This window comes from Pelophylax lessonae (genome assembly GCF_965119305.1).
Source record: "Pelophylax lessonae genome assembly, chromosome: 2".
NCBI classification, from domain to species: Eukaryota; Metazoa; Chordata; class Amphibia; order Anura; family Ranidae; genus Pelophylax; species Pelophylax lessonae.
The window spans coordinates 376,876,885-376,900,209 of record NC_138769.1 but is presented as its reverse complement, the minus strand read 5'-3'; the positions used below and the strand labels follow the sequence as shown (position 1 = coordinate 376,900,209).

The 23,325-nt window shown below is 45.8% G+C and overlaps 1 protein-coding gene across 1 annotated transcript in view; it reads right to left on the bottom strand.

Moving 5' to 3' along the window:
* Positions 1-23,325, bottom strand: part of MED13 (mediator complex subunit 13) — a 181,548-nt gene that overhangs the window by 27,177 nt on the left and 131,046 nt on the right. Inside the window, exons 18-24 of the mRNA XM_082245707.1 lie at positions 16,166-16,389; positions 15,766-15,955; positions 15,172-15,613; positions 8,387-8,606; positions 4,088-4,279; positions 2,925-3,148; positions 2,664-2,806 (exon numbers count right to left, since the gene is read on the bottom strand). Of these exons, the coding sequence (XP_082101833.1) occupies positions 2,664-2,806; positions 2,925-3,148; positions 4,088-4,279; positions 8,387-8,606; positions 15,172-15,613; positions 15,766-15,955; positions 16,166-16,389 (1,635 nt within the window). The remainder of the gene's footprint in view (positions 1-2,663; positions 2,807-2,924; positions 3,149-4,087; positions 4,280-8,386; positions 8,607-15,171; positions 15,614-15,765; positions 15,956-16,165; positions 16,390-23,325) is intronic.

Below are 23,325 nucleotides of genomic sequence, written 5' to 3'. Positions count from 1 at the left end.
ATGATTCGGAGCGCACTGCTCCTAAAATCACATGCGATGTCTGTGCGGTGCGAGTTCAGCCATACAGTTTGTATGGCTGAATTCGCACCGCAATCGTAGTGAACACACACAGGACCCTTTTTTGGTCGCAGCAGAATTGGATCGCATGTTGGTTCACACCAGTGCGATCCGATTCCTGTGCGAATTGTCAGATCTCACTGCGATATGCGATGTGATCTGGGGGTGTCGTTAACTTTGAATTGACACCCCCAGCGTATCGCATATGGCAGTGTGAACTGCCTGTGCTGCGGATGCGATGCGGGAACACCCAGTATATTCACAGTGTTCCCGCATCACAAAAGTGTGAACCGCCACTTCAAACTGTGAAATAATAATAATAAAAAACAAACAAAAAAAAAAGACAGAAAAACATCCATTACTGCATCTTTCCTAAACAAAATTAGTTTTCATTTGGTAGTGATGCTGGTGGGAGAGTTCCACTCATTCCCAACATAACCTGTTATCGGAACAGGAAGTGATGAGGAGATTGATAATCTCCCTAACAAAGCCCTTGGAGCAGAAAAAACATGACAAGGGTTCTAATCCTTACCCAATCTATCCTAAAACAAAGAAAACGATTTTGGCTAAATATATAGGACAAGTATTTTAAAATTCAAGTCAGCCTTTCACCTACAATATCAAAGCATATCACAGTGAATATTTGCAAAATACACTGCTCAAAAAAATAAAAAAAAGTAACACTTTGAAAACACATCAGATATCAATGGAGAAAAATATCATGCTGGATATCTATACTGTTATGAACTGGGTAATGTGATAGGAACAAAAGGATGTCACATTGTTTGTTGGCAATGAAAAATGATCAACCGACAGAGGGCTGAATTCAAAGACAACCAAAAGCTAAAGTAAAAAAATGATGCAACAGGCTAGTTAATTTTGCTTAAATTTCGTTTAAGCAACTCAAAAAAACGTTACTCCGTAAATTGCATGGCCCCCATATGCTTGTATGCATGCCCAACGTCGTCGGGGCATGCTCCCAATGAGACGATGGATGGTGTGTCCTGGGGTATTTCCTCCTCCAGGAACTGGCTGCACACTCTCACCACATAGGGACGGGCATTGTTGTACACCAGGAGGAACCCAGGACCCACTGCACCAGCGTAGGGTATGACAATGGGTCTAAGGAATTCATCCTGATTCCTAATGGCAGTCAGGGTGCCATTGTCTAGCCTGTAGAGGTCTATGCGTCCCTCCATGGATATGCTTCCCCAGACCTTCACTGGCCCACTACCAAACTGGTCATGCTGATCGATGTTAGAGGCAGCATAACGTGCTCTACAGCTTCTCCAGACTCTTTCACGTGCTCATGGTGATCCTCTCATCTGTGAAAAGCACATGGAGCCAGTGGTGGACCTGCCAATTCTGGTGTTCAATGGTAAATGCCAATCGAGCTCTACCCTGTTGGGCAGTGAGCACAGGGCCCACTAGAGGGCGTCGGGACCTCAGGAGACCCTTATGAAGTCTGTTTCTGATTGTTTGGTCAGACAACACCACCAGTGGCCTGCTGGAGGTCATTTTGTAAGGCTCCGGAAGAGCTCATCCTGTTTCTCCTTGCACAAACGAGCAGATACTGGTCCTGCTAATGGGTTAAGGACCATCTACAGACCTGTCCGACTCTCCTATAGTAACAGCCTGTCTCCTGGAATCTCCTCCATGCTCCTAAAGCTGGATACACACTATCCCATTTTTTGTGGTTAGATTTCCTTCAGATTTACCTTTTCTATGTAGTGCAAGGGCCTGCCAGATTGCATACAAATTTAAAGTGTTTAGGTTTGACCTCATATTATATGGTTTTGGTAAATCTAAAAGGAAAAAGTCTTCAGAAAATCTTATAGTGCGTACGGCCCTTTAGACTGTGCTGGGGGAGACAGCAAACCTTCTGGCAATGGCACGTCTTTATGTGCCATCTTGGAGGAGTTGGACTGCCTGTGCAACCTCTATGGGGTCCAGGTATCACCTCATGCTACTAATAGTGACACTGACCCTAGCCAAATGCCTAACTAATGAAAACTAGTCAGAAAAGATGAGTAGGGAGAAAAAAAAAAAAAATGTCAGTGGCCTAACCTGTAAAACCATTCCCGTTTTGGAGGTTGTCTCATTGTTGCCCATTTAGAGCAAATGTTAATTTCATTAGCACCAACGCATCAAGGCAGCTCTGCTACCTAACTGACCAGAACAATATCCCAGGGGTTTAATTGACTTTATGCTATACTCGGATTAAAAAGTGTTTAATTTTTTTCAGTAGTTTATATTACAGATGAAAAACAAAAACATGTTAGGAATTAGTAGGTGCATTGACTTGTGCAAAAAAACATTACAAATAAAAGTACAGACACAGGTCAAAAGCATGCTAGTACCCATTACAGACATCTGGGGAGCTTACAGTATAAATAGAGGCATTTTTTTTTTGGACAGAGCAGAAATTGATTAGAACTAGGTTTTTATTGCTGTCTGTGCCCCCGGACAAAAGAAAAAAAAAAAAAAAAAAAGAAAATATATGACGTGTGAAAACACTTCATACTCTATCCAAAATGAAAACAAATGTGCCTATAGTTTTAACTTACATTTTTCATACACACAACTGCTGGACTTTATTGACATACCTTTTAACTCTCCATGACCTATCCTCCCCAAGCGACCGATGACTACCCTCCACGGCAAAGAACTCATTTGTACAAGTCCTTGACACCATTCCCATAATTTCTGAAGGCCACTGCGACGTGCAGAGCCCTTTTTCCTCCTAGCGCTGTAAAATCAAACAAATGCATAAAACTGAGTCTAAACCACATTTTAAGGAATATAGGGGTGCAAGACTAAAAAAAAAAAAAAAAAAATCACACCGCCAATTGTGGCATAATACTTACCGATTTTGCACATCAATATTTATGATGCAGGTTTCCAACAACTCTCCATAGAGGTCTGTACAAGATGCCAAAAGCCATTTCTGATCATGAGATAAGCAGTATCCAAGAAAAAGAACATTATATTTTTGACCAGCCTCTCCAAATGTTTCACCAAGTTCTGTCTGCTTGTCTTTAACTGGTGCCAGAATAAAAGGAGGTGTGTAGAGTCGAATGCAGTCTGGTCTCTAACAGAGGAAAATAAAAAATAAAAAAACTTGCATTCTTCAAGCTAATAAAACACTAAAATGTTACCGAGATTAGAACATCAGGCGACCTAAAAATCTTAAGATAGTAGTGCTAAAGCAAGTCAGCGGAGGCTATATACAGGACTTCGACTTTACTCAAGGTCAAACGTCCCATTCAGTTTTATTGCCAAGCCTTGCCTCCTGCCAGTCAACTGTAAACCCTTTCACTGCCAGGTCTGTACATCATACGGACCTGACAGCAGGGGAGGGGAGTGTTTCACACACAATCCGGTGGCTGAAGCATGTGCGGGCCCGGGATTTACATGGCGGTTGCCGGAGGGTAGAGGGTATGGAAAAGAGCAGAGACATGTTCGCGCCCCTCCCCTTCTTGCTGTGACTCAGAAAGTTATACGTCTTTTGACCTGTCACTTTCCTCAGCTAGCATAGCCGTGAGGCAATGTCACCTTAAAAAAAAAAAAAAACCTGTGGCCAAGCATATAAAATCCCCCCCCCCCCCCACATATATGCATGTACAAATGTAAAAGCATGCGTTGGGGGCACCTACGCATGAAAAGGTCGACTGCGTTACGTTACACATTGCCACACATGCTGGGGTGAGCAAAAATTCTAGCACAAAACCTCCTTGCTGACCATAATGGACGGTACTTTCATGAAAGGGCCAGTAATATTTTGTTTATGTTGTCAGTAATATACTGGAGGGTGCGGTAGGTCCAATTTAAATAAAGCAATTTCTGGTTGGAAGGACTATTTTTAAAACCTCGTCAGCCAAATATAAAAAGGATCCTTTACAACGCCCTTTATATTCTTTAACAGAAACCTGCATCATAATACAAAATTTTTCTACAAAGTGAATTATGTCAAACAGATAGCAAAATAAAGATGCATAATAAAGCCTTTTAGAAACACAACACTACTTACTTCTGGACTCTTTAGGGAATTTTCAATAGCAAGCCCTGGTCCAAAGCCAGTTAGAGTTTTCACATTTGTTGAATATGGAAGTGGTCTTCGGCACTGTGTAAACACTGAGAAAGCTAGTGACTTTAAATGCTGGGTGTAATTCTGACGGTCTTCATGCCTTACTGGCTGTAGGAGATACTCACATGGAACAATCTGAAAGGATAAAAAGTTTATATGAGGATTCCTTGCTATAAGAAATTAACTGCATTTTTTAAAAGGCAGCAAAGGAACACCGGGAAATGACATGGCATACAAGATTTTATGAGAATGCTTAAAAAAAAAAATAAATAAAAAATTACTGAGAGAAGATGCACATCTAGTGCATATAAATCACCTCTCATTAGGAAAAACATCTATAGGTGTTGGCAGAAACATGCAGCTGCGAGGCAGGGAATGCCTCTGCTACGTATGACTGGCAGTCTGCAGTGAGGCTTCTTAGCAGGATAGCTCAGGCGTGGTTTGGACTAGCATCCAAGCAAGTCTAAACTTATACCTAGTGTTGGGTGCACCTTCAACCATTGGCAAACAACTGATAGTTACGCAAGAATCTAAAACAGATTTTTACTCAAAATCCATACACAAGTAAAGTAAACCCTTCTACTTTACCATTTGCTGAGAACACTGCTAGCTTAGCTTCCATTTAGATCTACAGATGCCATAGTACAGCAAACATGATCAGCATTGGCACCAGCTGTAAGTTTGGCTGAAATAGGCACACTAGCAACTTCAACAGCCATTGCCAGAGGCTGTCCTGAAGGTAGCATATAAAGCACATGCACTAGTAGCAAGAATGTGAATGAAAACACACGAGAGAAAATTGATAGGTTTGATTGAGAAATGTATTACATACAGAGGGGAAAATTATTATTTGATCCACATAGTCAGGATGAAAAAAGGTCCATCCAGCTAAAAAAAAAAAAAAAAAAGAAAGAAAAACAAACAACAAAAAAAAAAAACACACAAATCCCATACCCACAGTTGATCCACAGAAAGGCGAAGGAAATATGCTTCGGCTTCAGGGGGGTTGTACCGGGGTGATGCCTGCAGCTGCAGGCATCACACCAATACCGCTGTTGAGAGCCAACGATCGGCTCTCTTGTAATTATAACAACCAATGTGGCTGAGCAGCTGATTGGCTGTCATTACAAGAAGCGACAACGTCACCCTCCGCGGCACGCCTGGGTCACCTGTCACGCCTTTCCCCGGCTGGCCAAAGATCCGAACAAAGCCGAATTCGGCTTTGTTTGGGTCTCCGATGTAAAAACCCGGAAGCGAGGTCATGACAAAAAAAAAAAAAAAAAAAAAGAAAAAAAAGACAGCAGCATTCAAAAATGCAGTGCGCTTGCCATAATTCTGGCAATCGCACTGCATTTTGCAATCTGTTTCGGGGTATCGTTCATGGAACATGAAGCCGTTGATATTGTGCTCATTTGGAATGCGATTTGTCATGTAAAGACGCATGTCAAATCGGAGCTTATTGCAGGCAACTCCGCTGAATGCGCACAATTTCAAACTCGAATGTCAGTGAAACTTCGGAGGCGATTTGACAGACATCTGTATGGGTTCATGCAGAGAGGTCTATTGAAATCGCCCTGAAGTCACCAAAAGTAGTGCAGAAACTACTTTTGGGAATCGGTGTCGCGCCACAACGTCGCTCTGATTTGGCATGAGATTTGACGTCAAATCTGGTTGATGTCAACGGGGGCTTAATGTTCCATGAACGACATCCTGAAACAGAAACGACATCCTGAAACAGATTGCACAATGCAGTGAGCTTGACCGAATCGCATCGCATGGGTATTCACACCCCTGCAATGCAATTTTGATGCAGGGAAAAAAAAAAAGAGTCCACATTTGCACCAACATGTTGTAGAACCCTTTTTTTCCCACACCTAAATCTTATCGCATGGGTGTGAACATCCATGTGATGCAATTCTGGAAAGCATTGCATTGTGGGATAGTCTTACTAAAACAGCAGAGAGGTGATTTTAAGCTAAAAACGCCAATGCAAAAAAGCTAAAAAGAAAAAAAACGCAGGAAAAAACTCACTACAAAGCTACTGGCATTTTTATAACGTCCAGTGTGCACGAGGCCTACAAGACAGAGGATTCAGACACATTTGGGACATCCAAAAGCAACCCAACTAAGTGGTGGATAAACACAGCAAACAAAACGCTAACAGATCCACTCAAAGAGCTGCCTGATGGAGCTTATACCCAAAGCGGACACTAGGTGAGGCCTGAACACGGACCTGTTAAAACTTTGAGAATGTGTGAATAGAAGACTAGGTGGCAGTCTTACAAATCTGGGGAATTATTGCCTGATCCCAAAAAACCAAGAAGCCCTCTCACATCAAGTAGAGTGTGCCTTGACAGAAAAGGGTGGAACCCGATCCTTAAAACCATAGGATGGATTAATCTGTCTGAGCCACTGATAAATGGTGGAATGCAGCATGTAAAGAAGTTTTAGTTGAAGAAAAATGAATCCCGATTAAGGTAAAATGGCTAGTAAAAAAATGGTAAAAATTGAGCCATGCTGGAGTGGAAGGAATTGTATAAAGACGGTTACTTTGTTTGGCATAGCCCAAATCCTCCTGTATTGGTCACGAAACATGTTGGGCTGGGCTTAATGACATAATCAGGCACAGATCACAAAGTAACTTGGATTACAGGTTTTTTCAGGGTGAATGCCAAATGAAGGTGTTATATTATTGACATTGCAGTTTATCTATGTGCACTTAGGAGATGGTGCATTATTGAATGTGAGGGGGTTTGTAAGTTTTTAATAAATGTGGCGAAAAAAAAAAAACCATTGTGGTGTATGTCTCTGCTTGTCTTGAATGATAGGGAGAAAGCGGACACTATCTGTGACACCCGGACCCCAGAAATGGGGCATAAGGCTTTTAATGACCTCTATGATGTGTCGGTCATTCCTTTAAGGCGAAAACACATCTTGAATGCTACTCTGCGGAGGTGGAGAAGAGGGGTGAATCAGAAGAGATTTTTTGCACTGTGATAAGTGTTATATACTATCCAGCACTTGGGACTGATATTTATTTTAGAATTTTGCTTTGTATATTAACCACTTCAGCTCCAGCGACGTACCTATACGTCGCTGGAGTTTGAGCAGTTGTACCGGGATGATGCCTGCAGCTGCAGACAACATCCAGGTACCGTTTAGAGCAGGCAGTCGGCTCTCTTAAAAGCAATCCTAAGGGAAGTCCTGATCGGCCAGCCGCAGCTTCCACTGGCTGATCATAGAGCTTAGCGAAGACCCAATTGGCTTTGTTGGGCTCTGTGACACAGTAACCAGGATTACTTGATGTACACTGCCATTTTTAAAAATCAAAAGCATTAGATTACACTGATCTTAGTCTGATCAAACGCTTTTTATAGCAATGGAGGGATTTGGGGTCTTCCCCAGTTCTCTCCATTAAGAGTACCTGTCACATGCCTAAATAAAATAAAAAGTGATCAAAAATTTTTTTAAAGTGTAAAAATACATAGATAAATAAGATAGGTTATCCAGTTTGGAGCGACGTCCTGCTCCAGGGAAGGTCTGCGTTGTACCAAATACCTCCCACTTCTTAAAAATTGGACTTCACGGTGCTTCTAGGCTCTGATAAAACCTTTAAAATTATTTTGTATGCTGAGCTGATAATGACCACAGCTGATTACAGTTGAAAGTAAAATAGCTGTGCGAGCCATTGCGAAGGTTATTAGCTACACCCGATTAGGTTTATAATTTATTTTAGAAGGGGATTGATCCTTTTTCCAAATCAGTGATTTTGTTTTTGATTTTTTTTTTTCCTTACATGGAGTTATATCTCATTTGGAGTAAATACAGCAGGATCAAACAAAAAACTGTGTCCGACTTAACTTCAGGTTGCAAAGCAACAAAATGTGGTTTTAAAGGGGGGTGATTCTTTTCTATCTCCACAGTAAATGTGAGTGTGAAATAGCTACTGGGTTTAGGTATGTGTATGTAAGGGAGGAATAGCAGCAAAAAGCTCTATTTTTGGGAGGAAAAGGGACATCAATTTTATTTTGGTGCAGCATCGCACTACTACGCAATTGTCAGTTAAAGTAGCAGTGCCGTATCGGCAAAAAATGACCTGGTCATTAAAGGGGTAAAACCTTACGGTCTTTAAATGGTTAATAACACAATATTAATAAAGAAAAACCTTTGAAACAGATATTACATTTTTAGGCACAGTTGGCTATTAAACTGCAAAAACACATGACGAGAAACAAACCCTACCTGGACAGAAACTGTATTGCGAATATGTGTTGGGAGTGTGCTCAATAGTTCCAGAAAGCAGCGGAGAAGCCCTAAAGTCCAGACACTAGATGAACCTGAGCCTTCATCATTATTTTCATAATTAAAAGGATCAACAATATACACCACAATGGCTGGCGGATAGGTGATGGCATGAGATTCCCCATCTGTAGGAACTCCAACTTTATCACGGTCCATAGTACTGCAAAAAATATCAAATAAATGAAAAAAAACTTTATTATTTGCATAATAAAATTGTATTTGATAGAATGTGTTAAATTGCATCATCCTCCCTATAATTCTATATTTAAAACACTGGGATTTTTGGTTTACCTGTAAAACTCCTTTTCTATAATACATCATGAGACAGAACATCTTTATATCCATTGTGATAGGGTATGCTGCCACATTCAGGTGATTGGACACTGGCAAAAAAAAAAAAAAAAAAGAGCCCCTCCTAGGCATAACCCCTCCCCATTAGGAAGGGCTTCAATTTTTTTGTAGAGGAGGGATAGGATCTCTGTACACAGGTAAGCCAAAAATCCCATTTTCTTTTTTGTACATGACAGGATACACAACATCTTCATATCCATTACGATAGGAAGGTTCTAAAGCACTTAATATGTGAGGAGGGCAACTAGCCCAAAACATCTAAACCAGAACAGGTTAGAACCTCACTCAACAACCTGCAAAACAAAACAACCAAGATAGTGTCCAACATCCATTTGGTAAAACTTTTTGACAATATGAACTGAAGACCAGTAAGCAGGTTTACTACATTGAGCTACCGAAGCATGATGTTGAATGGCCTAGGAAGCACTCACACTCCTAGCGGAATAAGGGACCAATGAAAACAGTGGAAATTTGCCCTTTAGCTCATAAGCCTAAGAAATAAGCTGATGGACCCAATGAGAAATGTTAGAACTGCAAGCTGCACGATTCTTCCTTGGGCCTTCAGAAAGCACAAAGAGGAAATTTGACTGACAAATATACATCTGTTATAACAACAACATTAACAATAACATCTGATAGCAAGAACCACATCCAAAAGTGAACACGTCGTTTCCTATCGCCTGTGGCTTAGGACAGAAAAATGGTAACACGTTGTCCTTCTTTCCATCTCAACCAGGAGAACTTCACTTTAAGTTTTAAAAAAAAAAATGGATTTTTGACTTACCCTAAAGTCCATTTCTTTGATGGTCATGGACGAACAAAGCTCGTGATATTCTTAATCATTGGGTTATACTGCCCCCTAGAAGAGTAGGACACTAGGCAGAAAAAAAAAAAAGTCTGGCTATGGGCAGTCCCAAGGGGGTATACTCCCTCTCTATGCTATAGGTACTCAGTTTCGTTACAAGCAGTGTCAGAAAATAACTCCACAGAAGGGTGGGTGCTGTGTCTGTCAATGAACATCAGAGAAAGGTCAAGTCAAAAAACCCAATTTCTCTTTCGTTCATTGACGGACACAGCTCCTGATATTCCTAACCATTGGCACATCCAAAGCAGTTATAAACATAAGGGGTGGGAACAGCATAAAATTCTCAAGGCTAAAAACAGTAGCCAACCAGGCAACAAGGGCTCAACCAAAACAACTGGAGCCCACTTGAAAAAAACAATACACCCTCAAAGAGGACCAAATCCTCTAAACAGCAGCCTGCAAAACTGTGGCCAAAAGAGGCATCCGCAGATGCCTACACATCCACTTTATATAAAACTTTGTGAAAGTGTGCACTGAAGACCAGGTGGCTGCCTTGCAAACCTGTGTCACTTATGACTGATGACAGAAGGCCCAGGAGGCACTGAGCGCACAAGTAGAGTGTGCATTGATAAGGAATTGAGGAACCTGACCCCTAAAGGAATAGGCCTGAATCACCATCTGTATGACCCAACTGGGAATGGTTGCAGAGGAAGTGGAAAACCCTGTCCGAGACCCATCCATAAACACAAATAGCGAGTCTGACTTCCTAAAAGACTCCATAGCGGTCAGGTACACCCTATATGCCAGGACCACATCCAAGGCAATTTCCTTAGGATGTTTTGGCCTGGGATACAGGGAAAACACCACACTGTCTTCATTCAAATAGAAAATCAGAGACAACCTTTGAAAGGAATGACAGACAGGGGCGAAGAACCACCTTATCTCCGTGAACCACCAAGTAAGGTGAATGAAAAGATAATGCCGCCAGTCAATACGTCTTCATTCCAGCCTTCTGAGAGAGCGTAAACAAGGGAATCTCCCCAAGAATCTCTGGAGAAAAGAAAGCATCAAATTGAGGTCCCAAGGCGGCAACGGAGACCGCACTGGAGGAACCAAATGGCGAACACCCTGAAGAAAGGTATGCACCAGGGAGTGTGTGGCCAAGGGTCGTTGAAAGACTGCCAAAGTCGACACCTGGCCTTTGATGGTAATCAATGCAAACTTCTGTTCAACCCCCCCTGTGAAGGAAGGTCAAGGATCCGTGCCACCGAGAACGAGCGAGGATGATCCCCAAGGAACTCTCACCACGCAATGTACGTGTTCCTTGTATGCTGGTAGATCTTCCTAGAAACAGATTCCCTAGCTTTCAACAGCGTTGGAATCACCGATTCCGACCAACCCCTATCCTTCGGTACCTGGCTTTCAACTGCCAAGCTGTCAAAGACAGCGACTGTAAAGCATGTTGGAGGATTGGCCCTTGGGACAGCAGTACCTCCCTGAGGTGAAGCATCCAGCCACAGCAGATCGGTGTACCACTAAAGACCTGGAATCCCTTCTGCCTCGTACCTGCGCAGAAGTCTTGGCAGAAGCTTGCCAGGAGGGAAGGCGTAAATAAGACAATACAGACCCCACAGGGCAACCAGCGCATCTGTGGCGTCCGGCAGAGGATGCCCTGGCACAAACCTCTGCACCTTTCTGTTGAGCCGAGAGGCCAACAGATCCACCTCGGGGGTGCCCCACCGGAGACACAACTGATGAAATACCTCCGGATGAAGAGACCATTCCCCCTGGTCCAACGCCTGCTGACTGAGGTAATCCGCCTGTCAGTTTTCCACTCCGGGAATGTGTAGGGCAGAAACGAACGTCCTACCCACCTGAGAATTCCGGCTACCTCCAGAGCTGCCATGAATCTTCTTGTGCCCCGTAGGTGATTGACATAAGCCACAGCTGTGGCATTGTCTGATTGAATGCGCACTGGACATCCTTGGAGACGATACGTCCAATGTTCCAGGCACAGTCTGATCGCTCGGAGCTCCAGGATATTGATCGGTAGTCTTGACTCTTCCCTGAGCAGAATTTCTCTCAAGAATGCCTCCCCACCCCAAAAGGCTGGCGTCCGTGGTGACCACAGTCCAATACAAGGGGAGGAATGATTTGCCCTGCCGGAACACAAAGCCACCAGATCAGGAGGGACACTTTTGCACCCCGGCTCAGCTGGATTTGGTTGTCCAGAGACTGCAAAGTCTTGCCTCCCACATGATCAGAATCTCTCTTGCAGGGACCTCGTATGGAACCATGCAAACGGTACCGCCTCAAAAGTGCAAGTCCAGAGGAATGACCATCTGCTGGACAGCAGGAGGTGAACTGGAGCCAGCAGTTTCTGGAGTTTTTCTAGAGAAAGGAGTACTCTGGCTAAGGCAGAGTCCAGAGTCAGAACCAGATAGTCTATTTTCATGGACGGAACCAAAGCAGAATTCTGAAGATTTAGAATCCAGCCGAACTTCTTCAGGGTCCGTATGGAGATCTTCAGGTTTTCCACCAGCGCAGTAGGAGACTCTGCTCGCAGAAGGAGGTCGTCCATGTAGCCCAGGACCGCGATCACCTGCTGACGTAACAATGCTAGCACCAGGGCCAACACTTTCGCGAAGTCCCAAGGAGCGGAGGCGAGACCAAAGGGTAACACCACAAACCGATAATGCTCCTCTCTCACGGCAAAGCGGACTGGTGCCGCTGGTGCCGTTCCTTCAGAGCCCCGTGCCGTGACCGTCGGCGTGCGCGGGAGTGACGCAATCGTGGGTCCGGCCACGCGATCCCCGGGAGACGGGCAACTGAACATGTCGCCCGTCATACAGGTAAACGGGCGGCACGGCGGGGGCTCGTTCTAAGGTAAGTATTTCATAATGAGCTAGTATGCGAAGTATACTAGCTCATTATGTGTTTGTCTTTTCAGGTTGTAAAAAAAAAAGAGTTTACAACCTCTTTAAATAAATTCAGAACTATTTGAACCTCTCCAGAGCGTGCACCGCAACGAATTTCCGCCGACCGGTCGTTCGTCTTTTGTCCAGTGGCGTGGACAAAGTGAGTGAGTGGCGTCTGTTGGTTGGAATGTGCTCTAGACTGCACACAAATTTTCCTGCACGACAGAATTCTACTTCAGAAGTTATGTCATGTGTTGGATTGCTTGCTTTGTGTTTTTTCATCTCTGAGCATGCCTAGTCTTGCTCATAAGATTTTTTCCCCATCAAAATCTGTACTAACTGCACAAAAATCGGACGTGTTTTGACGGAGGACAAAAATTTAATAGCCTGCACACCGACTTTTCGGCCGAAAAAATCCTGGAGTCGGTCGTCGAGAGCACCATACTAACAAGCAGAAAATCGGCAGATCGGTCGTCGGACGAAAATTCCCGGCCGAATTTTGACTCGTGTGTACAGGCCTTAAGTTAGCATCTTTGATATCCACTGATGCCAAGATAACTTTGTGCTGGAGGGGGGACCCCACTGACCACACCAATTCCAACCGTAGCTTCTGCATTCATAGAAAATTGAGTATCTTGAGAGCCAAGATTGGACAGACTGCCATTTGGTTTTGGAAGTTTGAAAAGGTTTGAGTAGAAATCTTTCCTCTTCCGTTACCAAATGATCACTCCTCGAGACAGAAGATGGCCAAGAGCTTGCAAGAGAGCAAATCTTTGTGGATCTAACGAAACATTCGAAAGCAAAATGCACACGGGAGAAAGCTCTGCAATTTCAGCTAGTAACTGCAAGCCACTACATTGTGGACCCACTCAGTCAATCTCCCAATGATGGGAAAAAGTAATCTCTCACCGCCAAATCTCAAATTCTACCTCGGTCCCTGCTTGTTTCTCCATAAGCAGGGGGAAGTGCGGGGAAGCGCTTCCCTTTATAAGTATAGGAACAATTATTCCTATTAGGAACAGAATTATACTTGCTTAGGTGGCCCCAGTCCCTTGCTGGCTTTAGACCGAGAAGCGAGTCATCAAACACCGCCGATAGCTAGGTTCTCAGAGTTACCTGAGCAAAGAGTTGGTGACTGTAGAGGGAGCAGGAGTGGCTTGCTCAGGCTCTTAGTAGCTTGCCAAGAGGCTCAGTCGGTAGCCGGTTCAGGCATAAGGGCGGATCCAGACCAAATGGTTGTGATCTTTCCAGAGCTTGGACTGGCTCTGTGACTTCAACCCACTGTCAGCTGAAATTGGTTCACAGTAGTGCAGAACGAACTGCACTCCTTGACCCCCTTCTACTATCAAGGAGAACAGACTGCACTCCTGTGACCCACAGAAAAGTACAGCCAAACAAGCTTTGGCTCTACTTCTCCGTTTATGACCAAATGGAAAGTATTCAGGAAACTGCTGCTGCTGAATCTCAGCAATAAATTAAAATTCCTCCCTTACCACAATGAATTAGAGGAATGTGCCCAAGTAGTAGCAGATATACCAGGAGAGTAGGGAGAGTCAGAGCCACAAGGAACATACTGACCTCTAGTGGACACTACACAGGGGACTGCGTTCATGTTCCTCCTTACTTGTAGGTATTTGGAAGACACTGGCCCGCGGACAACATGCAGGGGACCCTTTCTCATGATCAGTGGCCTGCATCAGCAAAGAGGAACCGTGTTGCAAGAAAGACTGGTACCCTTCAGAAAATAGGACCTCTCTTATGGGCCATACACACTATAGATTTTCTGAAGACTTTTTCCTTTAGACTTACCAAAACTATATGAGGTCAAACCTCAACACTTTCAATTTGTATGCAATCAGACATGCCCTTGCACTACATAGAAAAGGTAAATCTGAAGGAAAATGTAACCACAAAAGTTGGATAGTGTGTATCCAGCTTTAGTCTGCCTGTGTCCTGCTACCTACAACTAGGGAAGTTCCCGAGTCTCTGTATGTTTGCTGCTACTCGGGGGGGGGAGAAGAGCTGTCACTAGGCTAAGGCATTGAGGTACCAGCATAGGGGCTACCCCCCCCCCAAAGCAAGCACCAATACCGCAGCAGGACCCACTAGGGGGTCCTTTCTTTGCCCATCACAGCTGGCATTGCCTCAAGTGTCTTTAAGGATTTGACTCTCCAGCTAGGGATCACTGCCCTGGACCTGTACAGCATCCTACTGGTCCCGCAAGGCAAATGATCATTGTGGAGGGTCTAGTTATGCAAGGTCCAGTGCTAATATGCAATATTACAAACCATCCCCATTGTGCAGAGCTGGATCCAGGTACATTCCCCTGAGCATTAAAAAGCCATTGGGCAGTAGATCAGAATACATAAATTTTCCCGATTCCAGATGGAACTGTTGGGAAGCTAGCTACTTTTGTGCAGAAAGCTGCACATACATGACCATCGCCTAAAACACTAGCAAAATCACTTGTCTAACTGGGAGGGCTTCCCATCTTGCTTAGATCACATCATAATGGATATGAAGATGCTCTGTGCCCCCAAGATACACAAAGAAAAACAGACGTGATTATGACACTAGAAAATAAACTAACAAGCAGCTAAAACATAGCTGAAAATGTAACCTAAATCAGAAAAGCAAAATTTGAGACTTACCTTTCTGTTACCTCAGATGCAGCTGCTGCTGCAGCAGCAGCTGCTGCCTGTTCACTTGTCACTCCAGTGGTTTGTTGCATGTTCTGTGGCTGCTGCCCTGCTTGATTGTTCTGGGCAGAGGTAACTGGTGCTGGGATTGAGCTGCTGCTGTTATTCATGCTCCCATAGGGAGGAAAGCTGCTGCTTTTGTTTCCAGTTATAGAATTAGCCACAGTTGTAGGAGCAGGGAGACCTGGGGCAGTTGCAGAAGGCAAACTACTATTGTTTGGCGTTGCTGCTGCTGAGTTATTTGTGGGAACAGGAGTCAAAGAGGAAGGAGTGCTTGGGTTACCAGTGCTCACTGGTGGTGGTGGCTGTGAGGAAGATGCCTGGATAATAGAGGGTGCATGGTTGGGTTGGCAGAGTAAAGAGTTGTCCAGTGGTTGAGAGGCAAGGTACGGACCTAAAAAAAAACAATATTAAGCCGGTTTTCCATACAACACATTTGTAAATATCAATAAAATGCACAGCGTGTAGTATTAAAAGGTTTGATGAAAAAACTGGCATGTGTGTAAAAATCTAAAAGTGCATTTGTTAAAAAGCAAAATACTTTACCTAGTTCATATTTGCACACTTGAGCATACAGTCGCAGTTTGGTGAATGCTTCATTGTTGCCATTAGCTGCCTGAGAAAACCATTCTGTAACTGACTTTTCAGAAACATTTTTTGCTGCAGTGGCCCCAACTCGCATGATGCCATCTGTTAGCTGTTTGGAAATTGCACGATGCTGGCCAAGCCTACAAGACTAAAAAGACAACTTACTTGAATAAAACACAGTAGAAAAAAAATATAGCAGCAGACATGAACATACTGATGAATGTTTACAAATGAACTAGAAAAAGGAGATCAGTGGCTACCTCTGTACTTGAGTGACAATATATTGACCTGTTTGATGTACAATTTTGCAGCGTCTGTTGCTAATTTAAAAATAAAAGTTTAGTGCACTTAAACTTACCTCGTACATAGCAGTGAGATCCCGAAAAAAGCTTTTGGCTCCATTTAAGAGAGCCTCGTTTTCTGGGCACACCACTACATAAGCAATGTCTCGTTGAGAACCATATGGCTCCAGCATCAGTCTTTCCCAGTAAGGCAAAGCAAATGGAGAAAGCACCAGAAAATCATAGTCATATCCTACCAGAAACGTAGGAATTGGCAGTGGTTCTGGGGATTCATCCGTTCCTAGAAGAAAAAATAAAAAAAATAGGGTCAAAAGTTACTGAAAACTTACAATGTACTGAATGTTAATGATTTTTTTTTTTTTTAAATAAAGTATTTTAACTTGAGTAATAACTTCTATCATTGTCTGATGCATTTAACCACTTGCCTACTAGGCCTATTTTTGACATTTGGTGTTTATAAGCTAAAATCAGTTGTTTTTGCTAGAAAACTACTTAGAACCCCAAAACATTATTTTTTTTAGCAGAGACCCTAGAGAATAAAATGGAGATTATTGTAATATTTTTTATCACACCGTATTTGCGCAGCGGTCTTCCAAGCGCAATTTTTTTGGAAAAAAAAAAAAAACGGAATTTTTGTAAAATCTTACCTGTAAAATTCCTCTCTCTGAGTCCTCCGACAGTCGCCGCCACTTCATATTCATCACTAATGGGGTTATTGACCTTCGCTCCGCAGGAGTAGCTAGGCAACAAAATTTGTTAATATCAAAGCTTTTAGCATATCCCACCCCTAGGGGGTGGTCCCCTCAGTCAGTACCTCCCTGCTTCCTGCATTCCCAACTCAGTTTCAGTAGCATAGCAGTAGAGTACATAAACAAACCCCAAAAGAGGGGCGGGGGCGGCGACTGTCGGAGGACTCAGAGAAAGGAATTTTACAGGTAAGATTTTACAAAAATTCAGTTTTCTCTTACGTCCTCCGACAGTCGCCACCACTTCATATTCATCACTAATGGGGACGTCCCATAGCAGTGTAGACATGAGGGGTGGGAAAAAACGCAGCCGCGCCTAAAGAAACGCAGTACCCACATCAGAGAAAGGAACCTTACCAAGGTAAGAGAACCAACTGGGCAACAGGAAAAAAACGTGCTCAACAGGAGCAACAACCCAGGAAAACAAGTAACCTAGGGATAAAGACATCCCAACAGCCAAGGACCCAAAACAAGGGGCCCTAAGGCACTGCCGCACTAAGAACTTTGCGGCCAAAGGAAGCATCCGCCGATGCCTGAACATCCACCTTGTAGAATTGGGAGAAGGTGTGAACTGACGACCAAGTCGCCACCTTACACACCTGGGCCACAGAAGCCTGATGACGATAGGCCCAAGACGTACTCAGAGACCTGGTAGAGTGCGCCTTCACAGGGAAAGGGGGAACCTTCCCCTTCAAAGCATAGGCTTGCACAATGGTCTGTCTGATCCATTTGGCGATGGTCGAAGCCGACGCTGCCATGCCCTTCCGAGGACCCTCTGGAAGAACAAAAAGAGAATCTGACTTGCGAAAGGATTTTGTCGATGACAGGTAAACCCTGATCGCCCGAACATCCAAGGAATGCAAAGCCACCTCCCTTGGATGCTTAGGCTTCGCGCAGAGCGAAGGCAAGACAATGTCCTCATTGAGGTGAAATTCCGAGATCCTCTTCGGAAGAAAAGAAGGGTTAGGTCATAAGACCACCTTATCCAAGAGAATCACCAAGTAGGGAGAGCTGCAGGACAAGGCCGCCAGCTCCGATACCCTGCGAGCCGAAGTGATTGCCACCAAAAAAGCAACCTTCTTGGACAAGAGAGACAACGAGATCTCCCTGATCTTCTCAAAGGGAGCATGTTGCAACACGGACAGAACAAGGTTCAAGTCCCATGGAGGTAAAGGGTCCCTCCGAGGAGGAGCCAAGTGACGCACCCCTTGAATAAAGGTGCTAACCAAAGAATTAGACGCCACAGGTCGTTGAAAAAGAACGGCCAGCACAGAAATCTGACCCTTAATCGTGGCCAACGCCAAACGCTGGTCCACTCCAGTTTGGAGGAAAGCCAACACTCTCGATACAGAGTACGAGCGAGGGGAATACCCCCTTGACTCACACCAGGCAAAATACGCCTTCCAAGTACAGTAGTAAATCTTCCCCGAAGAGGCTTTTCTAGCCTTGATCAAAGTGGGAATGACCTCAGGGGAGAGACCCCTATCCTTCAGGACCTGGCTTTGAACAGCCAGGCCGTTAAAGCCAGCGACTGTAAAGCAGGATGGAAGATCGGTCCTTGAGACAGGAGATCTTCTCGAAGAGGCAGACGCCACGGAGCGTCGACCACCAGATTCACGAGGTCTGCGTACCAAGACCGGCGCCACCAGAATCACTGTGTGCGGTTCCGAGGCCAACCTGCGAAGGAGCCTGGACAGCAGCTGAATCGGTGGAAAGGCCTACATCAGACGATACTGATGCCAGGGCGCCACCAACGCGTCTGAGGCGTCTGCATGAGGATCGCGCGTCCTTGCCACGAACCTTTCCACCTTGTTGTTTAGACGAGACGCGAACAGGTCTACATCTGGGGACCCCCACTTCGCGCACAACATCTGGAAGACATCCGGGTGAAGGGACCATTCTCCCTGGTCCAGGGTCTGGCGACTCCGATAATCCGCCTGCCAGTTCTCCACCCCAGGAACGTGAACTGCAGATATCGCCAGGACGTGCGTCTCGGCCCAAGACAGAATGTCGGCTACTTCCCGAGCCGCTCGGGCACTCCTGGTGCCCCCTTAGTGGTTGATGTAGGCCACCGCAGTGGCATTGTCTGTCTGCACCCGAACCGGACGGCCCTGAAGCCTGTCCGTCCAACGCAGAAGACAGATTTATCGCTCGCAATTGCAGAATGTTGATCGGAAGGGAGGATTCCTCCTCTGACCAAGTTCCCTGGGCGGACAGAACGCCCAGGACACCACCCCAGCCCGACAGGCTGGCATCCGTGGTGATCACCGTCCACGACAAAGGACGAAAGGACTTGCCCCCCGACACCGCCGGGGACTGGAGCCACCACAAAAGACCCCTTCGGGTGAGGGGGCTCAACGAAATCCGCAGATCCAGAGATTGCGGACGCCCGTCCCACTTGGCCAGGACCTCCGCCTGAAGATCCCGTGTGTAAAACTGGGCGAAGGGAATCGCCTCGAAAGCCGAGACCATCAATCCCAGACACCTCATACACGTCCGGAGGGACGAGCACTGATTGTCCCTGAGGGACCTGACTTCGTTCTGAAGTGTCCGGAGCTTGTCTTCCGGCAGGAAGACCTTCGCTTGAACAGAGTCCAGTATCATCCCCAGGTAGGGAAGACGAACAGACGGACACAACGTTGACTTTGGTAAATTTATCGTCCAACCGAACTCCTGCAGAGTCTGCATTGTGATGGACAGGTCGTTCACCAGGCCCTGACTGGTCGCAGACCGAATCAAGATATCGTCCAGATACCCCAAGACAGAGATGCCCTGGGCTCTCAATAAAGCCAGGACCGGCGCAAGCACCTTGGTGAAAACCAGCGGAGCCGAAGCGAGACCGAAGGGTAACGCCACGAATTGGTAGTGATCCTCCGCAATGGCGAATCGAAGGTACCTCTGGTGACCCTCGAAAATTGGAATGTGAAGATACGCATCCTTCAAATCGATGGAGGCCATGAATTCCCCCGGAACCAGGGCAGCCACCACCGAGCGCAGGGATTCCATGCAAAACTTGCGAACCCACACAAAGTGGTTCAGAGCTTTCAAGTCCAGAATCGGACGTACCTTGCCCTCCTTTCTGGGCACAGTGAACAGATTGGAATAGAACCCCCGAAATCTGTCCCGACGAGGCACCAGAACCACCACTCCCTGGGCCCGCACCGCCAGGTGCAGATCCTGCAAGCGCCCTGGAGTCAGCTGAAGGTTTGAGGGGAAAAAACTGCCCGCCGGCCGAGAGAGAAACTCGATCTTGTATCCAGATCGAACGATTTCCTGAACCCACCTGTCCCGAATGCGGTCCAGCCAGGGTTGAAGAAAACCGAGCAAACGTCCCCCCACCCCAGAACTGGGTGAGGGCGTCCCTTCAGGCCGTATTGTTATGGGCAGCGGACCCAGACTGGCCGGACTTCTGCTTACCCGTCCACGGCTTCTTCTGGGAGCCTTGGCCCTTGAAGGGCTTGCCCTTATAGTGCGACCGAAAGGCACGAAAGGACCCCTGAGAGGGTCTAAACGAGGTATTCTTCTTACCACGAACAAACTTATTCTTGTGAGTTTGGGGCAAGAGAGTGCTCTTACCCCCAGAAATTCCCTTTATCAGAGTATCCAAAGATTCGCCAAAAAGGTGAGATCCCGCGTAGGGCAAATTAGCTAAAGTCTTGCGAGAAGATTGGTCAACAGACCAACATTTCAGCCATATCAGGCGATGGTTCAACACCGCCACACTTGAGAGGTGTGCAGCCAAAGGGACTAAATCCAAGTCCGCATCACACAAATACATGACACCCTGATGAATTTGATCCACCATAGCCAAAGTTGTCGGCGGGGCAGAGTCAGCCACCAGGGTGCGCCTGAGCACCTGCGTCCAATCCGCAATAGCCTGGGCTGCCATAATGGAAGCAAAAATAGGCTTCAGCATAGAACCAGCAACCGTATAAGCATGACGGGCCAGAGACTCCAGTCTCCTGTCCGTCGGGTCCCGGAACACCGGGGTATCCTCAGCAGGGATCGCAGTGGATTTATTCAAAATCGCCACCGCGTGATCCACCTGAGGCGGCACACACCAACGCTCATCAGTGGTGGGTGTAAATGGATAACGCAGTTTGAACCTACTCGGCACAGCAAAAGGCTTCTTTAAATTGCGCCATTGTTCATCAACCGCGCGCTGAAATTCCGTAGAACAAGGAAAAACCTGCGATGTTTTGCGTTTCCTTTGCGTCCCATAAGAGGACATCAAAACAGGAGGACATGGTTCATCCTGCAAATGCAGCGTTGATAGAAGCAACCAACTCATCCATGAGTGCAAGCTCTTCAGACGAGCCAGGGGGAGAATTATCAACCCCTTCCACCTCAGCCTCCCCCTCAGACCCCACAAGGTCTAGAGATGAGTGAGACCCTGAGAAGGGCACTCCAGCCATAGCATCCCCATCACCCTCTGAATCAGAGGAAATAGACACTCTGGGCCGTTTTGTGGATCGATCAGCCACCAGCATCTGCACGTGAGCAGCCAAGTTTGCCACAATAGTAGCCAGATCAGCCCCCTCGGGGGAAGCAGCAGCCCCTTGGCCCCCCACCAAGGTGGGAGGAAACTTGCAATCCTGAGAATCCATGCCCCAGTAATATTAGGAAAAAAGGAGTACTGCCCCTTTAAGATCGCGGCGAGCGTAGCCCACCGCACCCACTGAATACACCGACCCCCACAGGGATAAGAACACTGGGCAAGGAATACAGGAAAATGGAAAGGTAAAAACCTGGAGAGATCACACAGGCTGCTGCCACCGATCGCTGTCCCAGAGCAAAAGGAAGTGATGCAATGACTGACCGCCCCTGTAAAGCCTATGTAAGGCTACACAAACATGGCCGCTCGGCTGAGGATTCCTTAGGAAAATAGAAAATGGCGCCGACACGTGGCCTGATCGATCGCCGCCAAAATGGCGGCGTTTTGCGCCAAAACGCCGCGCCTCACCACACAGGACCGGCCACCATAATTCTGCCGCAAAAAAATGCGATCGCCGCACAGCATGCCTAAACCCAGACTGCTTCATGCATTCACCCAGCAGAGCGGGAGAGCCCCCCCCCCCTCGCAGCCCACACAGGAATCTGACAGGGAGCTCAGCAGCCACACAGACATGCAGGGTCACACAGTCCCAGACTGACACCCAACAGACAGGTCCCCACATAGAGTTACACTTACCAGTCCGGATGGCGTGGGGAGTCTGCTCCAGTGACCAAACCGCTGCACTGACAGGGAGTGTCGCAGCCATGACGCAGTGGAACTGCGGTGCGAAACCGCAATGGCGTCCAGTGAGGTAGCCACCTCACAGATAGCATCCCTGCAGCGAACAGGGATAGGTCGTTCGAAGTGCCAGGGAAACCTGCGCTGAACGCTCGATGGCAGGCTGGGAAGCCCCTGGCCCTGAGCCCTGGGATCCAGGGTGGCCAGTCCGAGACCCAGCTCCGCACGATCATCTTCATCAGAAGAAGCTAACTAATGCTGAAAATCAACAGCTAAGTAAAAGAAAGAGAAAAAGACTCAAAATAAAATCAAAAAAGAGAATAGAGGCTGAGACTCCCAGCACAGGAACAGCCAGCCTACTCCTAAGCTAGGCATTAGAAACTGAGTTGGGAATGCAGGAAGCAGGGAGGTATTGACTGAGGGGACCACCCCCTAGGGGTGGGATATGCTAAAAGCTTTGATATTAACAAATTTTGTTGCCTAGCTACTCCTGCGGAGCAAAGGTCAATAACCCCATTAGTGATGAATATGAAGTGGCGGCGACTGTCGGAGGACGTAAGAGAAATCACTTTTTTGAATTAAAAAATAAGAATCCAGTAAAGTTAGCCCAATTTTATTCCCTAATGTGAAATATAATGTTACGCCGAGTAAATAGATACCCAACATGCTTCAAAATTGCGCACGCTCACGGAATGGCGACGAACTTTGGTACTTAAAAATCCCCATAGGCGACACTTTAAAAATTTCTACAGGTTGCCATCTTAGAGTTACAGAGGAGGTCTAGGGCTCAAATTATTGCTCTTGCTCTAACGATCTCGGCGATACCTCACATGTGTGGTTTGAACACCGTTTACATATGTGGGCAGGGTTTCCGTGTGCGTTCGCTTCTGCGCGCGAGCTAACGGGGACAGGACGCTTTAATTTTTTTTTTACTATTTATTTTATTTATTATTTTTTATTTTTACACCGTTTTTAAAAAAAAAAAAAAAAAAAAAAAGAATTGATCATTTTTATTTCCAATACAAGGAATGTAAACATTCCTTGTAATAGAAATAGGCACGACAGGACCTCTTTTTTGTGAGATCTGGGGTCAAAAAGTCCTCAGATCTCACAAGTACACTAATAAAGTTGGAAAGAAAAAAAAAAAAAAAGAAGAAGAAAAGGGACCTTTAAGTCGGTTGCTCGGCAACGACGTTTGCCGTCGCTCCGATCCTCAAAGACAATAGAGTCGAGTGAG